At 47.3% G+C, this 9,512-nt stretch overlaps 1 protein-coding gene across 1 annotated transcript; it reads left to right on the top strand.

The window, feature by feature from the left end:
• The first annotated feature begins 1,731 nt into the window (after positions 1–1,731).
• On the top strand, positions 1,732–6,205 carry LOC134379006 (HLA class II histocompatibility antigen, DO alpha chain). Its single transcript, XM_063098277.1, has 5 exons — positions 1,732–1,813; positions 3,124–3,372; positions 3,786–4,067; positions 4,167–4,302; positions 6,163–6,205. The coding sequence occupies exons 1-5, from the start codon at positions 1,732–1,734 to the stop codon at positions 6,203–6,205; spliced, it is 792 nt and encodes a 263-aa protein (XP_062954347.1).
• The last annotated feature ends 3,307 nt before the right edge of the window (positions 6,206–9,512 follow it).

Below are 9,512 nucleotides of genomic sequence, written 5' to 3'. Positions count from 1 at the left end.
CAAAAATAAGAAAAGATATAATAAATTAGAATGACGTAATCAACAACACATGTACAAGAAATATGTACATGTATAAAATTCTGCATCCCATTAATTAGAGCACATGTGAAACATTTATAAATATTGACCACATTCCAAGCCATAAAGCAAGTCTCGATAAACTTCAAAGAAGATGCATCATACTGACAAGGTTCTTGGATTATCATGTAATTAAATTTTAAGTAAATAACAAAAAAAATTTTTTTAATTCCATATATTTTGAAATAAAAAACACTCAACCCCCAATGGTTACTGAACAAAGAAGCAACATTCTTTACCATGAATGTTCCATGGCTCACCTATCTATTGTCCCACTGTCCCGTGGCTCCAGTTCCCACTCCACTTGAGAAGAGAAAAAGAAGAGACAAAGGCGGTGAGGGCGGGGAGAGACCTAACCAGGGCAGGACCGCAGCAGTGAAGAGATCGTTCATTCATGCACACGTATCTGCTGAGCACCCACTGCGTGCTGGGCATTATTCCAGACTCTGGGGAATGGAAACAGAAAGAACTAAGATTAGGACTCCCCATAAACTGTGCCACCCAAATCCACTACTGGCTGTCATTTAGTTGTTCTGAAGTCAGAAGTGGTGGTCTGCTCCACTCAGTGTAGCAATCCCTTATTTGCTGAGGAAAGAGGATCAGAGCAGTTTTCACCAGAAGGCAGTTCCCGGGCTGCCCAAGAATTCACCTAGGGAGCGTGCTAAAAACACAGGCTCACCGGCCCCACCCTGGGAAGGCTAGTCTAACTCATTAGGTCAGGATGGAACCCAAGAATCTGTGTTTTCAACAAACTCCCCTGTGATTCTCCTGTGTAGCCAGGTTTGGAACCACAGACCCAGATGATTTCTTAGATCCTTCCAAGTTGAAAATCATCTATTTCGTGATCTTTGACAAATGGCCTTTAGATATTTGGTTAGACTTTCTTTACCTGGATAGCCAGTTAGCTTTATGTATTGTTATATTAGACTAAATTCTTCCAGTGCCTCCCATTGGCCGAGCCCAACCAGCAGCCTAAGGACACGGGTCAGCCTCCGCAGCGTGCAGGAGGGTTCCCAGGGGACTGGAGGGACGAATAAAGATTACCAGCACCTCCGCCCTCCTCAGAACAGTCCACTGAAACTCCTTACGGCTGTTTAGACAAAACATCTCATACATTTTTCCTTACACAATGAAATAAAATAATATTTTTGAAAGTGATTGAAAGTTTTAAAGGTTTTTTTGCTCTACTGTGTATCCAATGTTTTCCTTATAAAGTTTATTAGTAAAATTTATTTCATTTTTTAACTCCAAATGTGTCCACAGAAACTTAGAAAGTAGGATTCCCTACATCACGGATCAAGATAGCAAGACGCTTTGTTCAAGCTCAGCTTTGCAGTGCCCTGATGGCCTTTTGTGTCCCTTCAGAGGGCTCCTTCTGGAGGATGTAGTTGGTAGAAGCCCCTCCCACCCCCTAAAACAGAAACTTCCTTTCCCCTCTCCGTGGTGCAAGCCCCCGCCCTTCCCGTGGGCCCAGTGAGTTTTTCACCTTCTCACCCAGGCTCTGTACTTGCTTACCCACCAACAGATGCATCGACTCAGAGAACTGCTTTGATTGGCTGAATACAGCAGGGGTCTCCCTCCTAGAATCCGTTTTCTTCTTCTTTGTCTCTGCCTTGTTTCTTCCCTGCAACACAGACTGAGACTTTTCTGGCAATGGCCCTCAGTGTGGGGCTGGTCCTGGGACTCCACACCCTGATGACCCTCCTGAGCCCTCAGGAAGCAGGGGCCGTCAAGGGTGAGTGCTGAGGGCGACTGGTGGGGCGGAGGAGAGCTGGGTTATAGGAGGGAGACAGTGGAGAGGGTGCTCAGTCCTCTCCCTCTCTACCTATGGGCAACTTGCTTCACCAAAGGATCCCCAAATCCCTCTCAACTCGATCATTCTGCTCTGGTCCTACATATTAGTCCAGCCATGCCAGTGTCTTGTTCAGCCTTTTTTCGTGTTCAGATTCCTCCCCCATTCCTTTCTCCTCTTTCTTTCCTTCTTTCTCTCTTTCTCTCTCTCTCTTTCTCTCTCTTTTCTTTTCTTTTCTTTCTTTCTTTCTTTCTGGCAGCTGGCCAGTGTGGGGATCTGAACCCTTGACTTTGGTGTTATCAGCACCACGCTTCTAACCAACTGAGCTCACTGGCCAGCCCTCCCTTCTTCCTCTCTGACACTCAAACTTCCACCTCACTGCTGCCCATCACCCAGATTTCTCTACCACTTCCCAGCTTGGTGTGTGCCTATTCAAGTCCAGTTCTACTGCACTATTTATGACCATGTGGACAGTTAACTGTTTATCTGCCTCTGTCCTGCTCTAGACATGAGTTCCTGGTGTGCACTTCAGTTCTTTTATGTTCTTGGCCTGGCATTGTGCTGGGCACAGTAATCTCTCAGTGACTGTTGAACAAATAACTTCATAGAATTCTAAAGGAATCATACCAATTAAAACCTAACCCTTAATTTCCAGAAAACTGAGCCTCAGGTGTGGGAAGAGAGATAGCCAATCATAATGCTCTGAGACAGAAGAGTTGGGACATGAACTGACTTCTTGGCCAGTGCTCTTTGCAATGCCTCATCTGTCTTTTTCTATCCTCTTGGTCTTGTGTCACAAATCTTAATTCTTACTCCTGCCAATCATTGCCTATTTTCCCTCACAGCCACCTACACTGCTTCCCTGTGCGAGGCCCCACCTATGCTCCTTAATCATTTCCTCCTCATCCCACCCCCACATGCCCATCATCACACACGCAGGACCTGGTCATACAGCCAGGGCAGATGATCATAGCCAAGACCTAGCTTTGGGAGCCTCAAGCACGATGTTAGACAGTCTTTCCCCTTCCCTGCTCTGCCAGGCTGCACCCGTGCCTCTGCGCTGGCCAACGTGTGCTGGGTGTGTGTCTCTTTCCCTTCTGCTCCCCAAAGGCCAGCTCAGTGTCAGAACAGGACTCTGTCCCCACACAGAACCCAGGACAAGGCCCAGCCTCAGAGACTCAACATATCACTGATTATGGATGAGACTGACAAATTTTCTTCTCTCTCCCTCGCCCTGAACTCACCAAGTACAGCTGACCACATGGGCTCCTATGGACCAGCCTTCTACCAGTCTTACGATGCCTCAGGCCAGTTCACCCATGAGTTTGACGGGGAACAACTGTTCTCCGTGGACCTGATGAAGAGGGAGGCCACGTGGCGTCTGCCTGAGTTTGGCAACTTGGGCCACTTTGACCCGCAAGGAGGGCTGGCCAGCATCGCCATGATCAGAGCCCACCTGGAGGTACTGGTGGAGCTCTCCAATCGCACCAGAGCCTCCAACGGTACCTGGGCCTCCCTCTGCCCCACCCGGTCAGGCGTCAGGGGCCAGAGAAGCTTCTTCCCTCCTCCCAGACCTCCACCGTGCTGGCACACACTCTCAGAACCCGCGACTGTGGTGCTCAGCCCTTTTCTTTCCCAGGTGGCTCTAGGTCTCCCCAGACCCCTTCATCTTCCTCTCCCTTCTTGAGGAATGGCCCTCCCCACTGGACTCCCCCCTCAGGGACCAGTCAGTGTCCCCACAGCCTCCCTGTCTCTCTTCTCTCTTTTTCTCTCCTCTCCTGACCCAGCTGTTATCATCCCAGAGCATCCCCTGCCCACAGATGAATAAATAGAGGGAATGTCCCTTAATCCCAGAGGTAACAGGGCCCAGCTGTGAGGGATGAGCATTTGGGATTCAGAGCCTCGTTCCTCCCAGAGCCTCCGAGGGTGACTGTACTCCCCAAGTCCCGAGTGGAGCTGGGCCAGCCCAACATCCTCATCTGCATCGTGGAAAACATCTTCCCCCCTGTGATCAACATTACCTGGCTGCGCAATGGTCAGTCAGTCACCGAGGGAGAGGCCCAGACCAGCTTCTATTCCCAGCCTGACCATTCATTCCGCAAGTTCCATTACCTGACCTTTGTGCCCTCTGCTGAGGACGTCTATGACTGCAAGGTGGAGCACTGGGGCCTGGATGAGCCGCTCCTCACGCACTGGGGTATGGAGCCCCCTTCCCAGCCTACCTTCTCAGACCTGTGTTTTCTGTACTCTGGAATCCCTTCGCTGTTCCCCCTGACCCTCCCTTTGTCTCCCCTAGAGCCCCAGGTGCCTACCCCATCACCAGACACCACTGAGACCCTGGTCTGTGCCCTGGGCCTGGCTATCGGCCTGGTGGGCTTCCTCGTGGGCACCGCCCTCATTGTCTCAGGCACACGTGTGTCCAGTACCCCCAGGTGCAGAGGGACCGGGAGGCTGGGAGGTGGGGGGAGGAAAGTGGATGACTTTGAACAGGATGGGGGTGGGGAATCAGATTCTGTGGGAAGGAAAGGGGCCAGGGAAGGGTGATAGAGAGGAGCAGAGGTAGGATGAGGGAGTGAGGTTTTGTGGGAGACAGGAGCCCAGAATTGTGAACTTGAACAGCCTTGATCATATGGTTTTTGCTTCTTTAGATAATGACTCTTCTGAGAAACGGATTGTGGGAGACACACTCATGGTTCCTCATGGACTTCTGACAGCCCTGGCATGCTCAGTGCCACAGTCTGCTAAGCTCATCCCCACTGCACTGACTTCAAATGGGATCAACCTCTGTCCTATAGGTCCCCTCCATTTTGGCCCCAGTACTCATGGCAGGACTTGTGGAGCACCAACCATCTCCTCTTCCCACCCCAACATACACACACTTTCTTGCTCTACCCAAAGCTCTAGGTAGAAGCACTAAATTCTTTAATGGTGTTTGCACTGTATCCTTTCTACCAGGTCTTGGCCAAGTCTCCTGGGGTCTGAGGGATGCTGGGGCCTGGAAGAGGGGATTCTAGTGGTGACCACTGAGTATGACTACACAGTACTGGAGTTCGGCCACTGTCTTCAGGCTGGTCCAGCTATGTCTTGCTCCATTTGGCCCATTGTGTGTTCCTTTGTGAATGGGTCATTTCAGAAGAACTTTGTGAAATTTGGCTCCTGAATTTAGATTTTTCCTGAAAGGGATACTGAGTGCCCTGATCATTGCAACTCCCTCAGCTGATGACAGTTCTGAAGGGTGCTGGGAAAGGAGAGGTCCATGGAGTTTCACTCCTGTCTAGATTTACTCATATGAAGAGGCCATTGGTGTCCAGCCACGATCTTCTACGTCATTTCCTTTTTCTACATTCCCTAGAGTCCCATGCATGGCACAGAAAGGCTCAAGGCTTAGATAAGATTGCTATTTCCTACAGTGGGGTTAATCATATCAGGTAGGAGGGTAGCAGACTAGATCTGCAAGGAATCTGGCAAGAGGGGGGGTCTAAGAGAGATCCACCTGAACACTCTTAATATGTGGCCTGGAAGATTTTATTATACTGTGAACAAATCTAAAACACACACAGAGATGTAAGTAACCGTACTAGGTAGTTTATGTCAAATGAATGGTACAGATTAGTGATTTTCAAACTGGAATGCACATAAGAATCACTTGGGAGGCTTTAAAAAGTACAAGCATCACCCAGACCTACTGAATTAAAATCCAAAGGGTGGAAGGAGTGGTGACAGAGAGTCTGTCATTTTTAACAAGCTCCAGATGAGTCTGATGCAGCCATCCTGGACCTACGCTGTGGTCTGGTACCTGGGACCCACTGACATAGTCTGGTGCTATTGGAGGTGATTCGATGGGGGATGCCTGAGGTCTGAGGTGGACCAGGAAGGCTTTCTGGAGAACCTGGGTCTGTTAGGGCATCAAAGCTGAGCAAGATACAAGTAAGAAGGGGCAAGATGGGGGTTTGCATTGTAAGTATTTGGTCCTGGAAAAGAAAGAAATCAAGAGATTATGAGGACTCGGTGGCCTTCCCAGGAGAGACGAAGGTGGGAGAAATCAATGACTGGAAGATTCTGATGGAAGTGGGGGAGGGTCGTCTTAGTCAAGGGTTTGTTTTTTTCTTGCCAGTAACAAAACCCTTTTAAAATGATCACATGCGCAGCAGAAGATAGTTACAATAAAGACACGGGGATGGTGCACAGAATCCAAGGGTGGGTTTTAGCCAGGCCTCACAGGGAACAGAACCCAGCACTGAAAAGCCGGCAGACCCTGGAGCTGCCCCTCTTGCGCTCTCTCTGTTCTGTAGATCCTTCTACACATCAGCCGTATTCTTCTGTTTGTCAGCCTAGTGTACTTTCCAGCGGACACGTCCACCCTGCAGCTCCTGAGTTTCTATCATCTCAGCTGTCACCACCCACAGAGACTGTGTCTCCCAGTCACAATTTTAAATTCTTGGAAAAAGAAATGGCTGGCCAAACGTGGCGCAGGTGCCCATCCCAGTCTAATGTACTTAGCCCCACAGACAATCGTGGCTGCTGGGCATCCACCTCTGAGGTGAGGGGCCAGGTTGTTCTCAGAGAAAGAAGAATGGGTTGGTTCTCAGAAGATACCACAAGATATGTCTGTTCCCAGCTGTCCCTGATCTCTGCTGGTCTTTTGCTTAAAATTGAACTTGATGCAGCGTTGGAAAGGTGTTTCTCTGATCCTTGTCCTAAGGCTTAATAAAAGTCATTAGAAGTGTCTTTTTTTGACCAAAAGACATGTGTTTTCTTCATTATGCATATATTACCCCAAAGTCTATGGAAGTTCCAGGAACAATTCCACATCTTTTAGATTTATGTATCTGCCCTTATACCCATATTTTTTTCCCTTCTAGTCTCAAGGTAAATAGTCTTTCATTAAAAAAAAAAAAAAGTCCTACTGCATTCTTGATCTGACTTGCTTCAGACTCTTTTAGAATAGACGCTCAATAGCATCCCCTCTTTTATACATTCAAACTCTCCCTCTTTGCAGGGTCCACCCCTACAGAAAACAGCATGTCACCTCTCCCGTGTAATGACGACATCCAAGGCCCTCTCTGTCCTATAACCGAGCCTGTCACCATCCCCAGGCCCCTCCCACTCACGCTCTGAGTGTTCTGCATGGGCTGCCTCCAGACCACCCTCTTCCTCTTTTCTCTCAATTTTAATTTTTAACGAAGTTATGCTATGTGCGGAGTTTAAAGAGTCAAATAGTTCTACAAGATTAGCTGCAAAAATCCCAGCCTCCATCCCTCTCTCCTCCCATGTACTCGCTCTCAGAGGCAATAGCTTTCAACTGTTTTAATGGATTCTGTTGGTATTGGCCTCCTGTCTCTAAATAACAGGTTTGTGTGCTCCGTCTTCATTTTTCAGCTTCAGGCTTTATCTCTTTACTTCCTGCTATGGAAAAGGAGGATTTAGACTTTTTTTTTTTTAACTGCAAAGAACATACATGCCCCCCTTCCCATACCCCCTTTCTTTAACATACGTATGTGGTCATTTTGGCTAGGTCGATGTTCAGTGTTTATATAACAGTATTATGACCATGTAAAGGCAAACCGTAGAGTAAACCATGCTTGCTCTTCCTTTCTGAGACGACTTTTTGTTTTCCTGGAGTTAGTAATTGCCCTGTTTTTGCTTCGCTTGGCTTTATTTGTACCTCTCATTAATGAATCACACATTTCTTCACAATATGGATACATCAGGTATTCTGTCAATTTTATCATCCGATAAAACTCTCCCAGAACCTTCTGTCTGCTCCAATCTTAACTAGTTGACCTCAATGATACAGCTGTCATCCTGGGGTTACCCTTCCCCATCCTTGCCAGGATCTACCTGTCCTCTGTGTTGGATCTTCTGTTTCTTGTATCTAGCACTTACCCTTTTGCGGTCTGCCTTATTTTAGTAAGGCACATCCTCTTTTGGCTTCCTGAGAAAGAGTGCATATGAGGCAAACTTTTAATGCTTTGCACGTCAGAAAATGTTTTTATTCTACTCTCACACTGGAATGGTAGCTCATGTGGATATACAATTCAAGATTGGAAGTCATTTCCATCAGAAATCATTAAGATGTTTCTTTAGTTCCTTAGCTTCTAGTGTTATTGTTAATAAGCCAAAAAATATTCAGTCCTGAAACTTTGTATGTGATCTGTTGTTTTTTTTCTCTCTCTGGAAGCTGGTAGGATATTTTCTTTTTCCCTTCCTCCCACTTTAAATTCCTATACTGCTTCATTACCTACATAGTGGAGAGCCTTCTCAAACTGTCCCCAATGTACCATTTTAACCTTATTTCTAATAGCTCCCTTGAAGATAGTCAATGCTTGTCACACAAAACTCTCAATTTATGCTTACCCCTCCCTGCCTTTGCACAGACTATTCTCTGTCCTTCACCTGCCTTCCTCTGCCAACCAATCAAAATTCCACATGTCCTTCCCCAGGTACAGACTAAATGTTACTTCCTCTGTGTAGCCTTCCTAATCCAAATCCCCAATATTTTGTCCATTCTCTCACTGTGGTACATACCCCATTCTGTCATGTGTCAGAGTTAAATGTGTGTGTGTCTTTTCCACTAATTGCTCCTCTGGAGCAACGGAAGTCTGTGTCTTATATTTTCAACACCTGCTGTATTGCCTGGAGCATAATATGCATTAAAAGCATAATTTGTAGAATTCTATTTAGTTCAATTTTATTTGCTTTAAGTCCCATCTGCTCTCACTGCTCTGCAGCTGGTTTTAAAGACATTGGCTACTGTTTACTGAACACGTACAATGTACCAGGCTTTGTGGTAAATGCTTTTCATGTGTAGTAGGTTTGAATCTTGGTCCATAAAATCAAGACAGCACACACAGTGAAGTAAATTTCTTTGAATAATTTTAAATCTGACTCATAACCTGCTCCTCACCCCTGCCATGAGGCTGGTTTTAAATTCAATCTCAGTCATTACTTGGGCTTCTCTCTCACGACTGTTCAAAGGGTCTGTGCCCTGGCACCATACTGAGGTCTTGGAAAAGCCCCTTCTGTCTCCCTGCATCTCTCCCGACTGGTTAATCCAAGCATGCTCAGGTCTGGAGCTGTCTGCTTCCGTCCTCTTCGCAGCTCTGCTGCTTCTGCACCAGGCTTGCAGCCAAGGAATCTTTGGTGAGGGGTTGGGAATCCCCAGTGACTGGGAGCAAGACTGCAAAGATGTACCTTCCCCACTCCCTCAGAGGCCTCCTCACCTGCCTTGGCTGTTTTGAGGAAGCAACAGACCATGTTATTGCCCTATTTATCTGTATAGACAGGTGCCTATCCTTGAATGGGGTCCCTCTCCTCAGGCTTCCCTTTCTCCATTAACCTCCTGAACAGGCTTCCCAGAAGTGACCATGCTATAGAGGAGCAGATTCACTTCCTACCTTCTCTCCTCACCATGGCTTAGGATATTGCTACCAATGATTTGTGATTTGGCTCCATCTTGTGGTTTGACTCCAGCCCATGTGGAGTCTCCCAAGGAGGGCACTCCCTGCCATTTCTGCCACCTGAAAGCTTTCTGCTGCCTCCTCCCTAGAGTGCCAACACCACTCCTGAGACCCATTAACTTCCCATTGCCCTTTCTTCCTTTCTTCAGGCCTTCAGTATACAGAGCTGCTCCAGGTACAAG

Source organism: Cynocephalus volans, chromosome 5 (genome assembly GCF_027409185.1).
Source record: "Cynocephalus volans isolate mCynVol1 chromosome 5, mCynVol1.pri, whole genome shotgun sequence".
Taxonomy (NCBI): Eukaryota; Metazoa; Chordata; class Mammalia; order Dermoptera; family Cynocephalidae; genus Cynocephalus; species Cynocephalus volans.
Note: the sequence above shows the minus strand (reverse complement) of the source record. Positions and strands in the feature narration are given on the sequence as shown.

What these genes read in the sequence shown, in the direction of transcription:
- LOC134379006 (XM_063098277.1), top strand. Translation starts at nt 1,732, where the DNA reads ATGGCCCTCAGTGTGGGGCTGGTCCTGGGACTCCACACCCTGATGACC. An exon ending in GCCGCTCCTCACGCACTGGG is followed by an intron (nt 4,068 to 4,166) that starts GTATGGAGCCCC and finishes TGTCTCCCCTAG; the next exon opens with AGCCCCAGGTGCCTACCCCA. An exon ending in CGTGTGTCCAGTACCCCCAG is followed by an intron (nt 4,303 to 6,162) that starts GTGCAGAGGGAC and finishes TCTGTTCTGTAG; the next exon opens with ATCCTTCTACACATCAGCCG.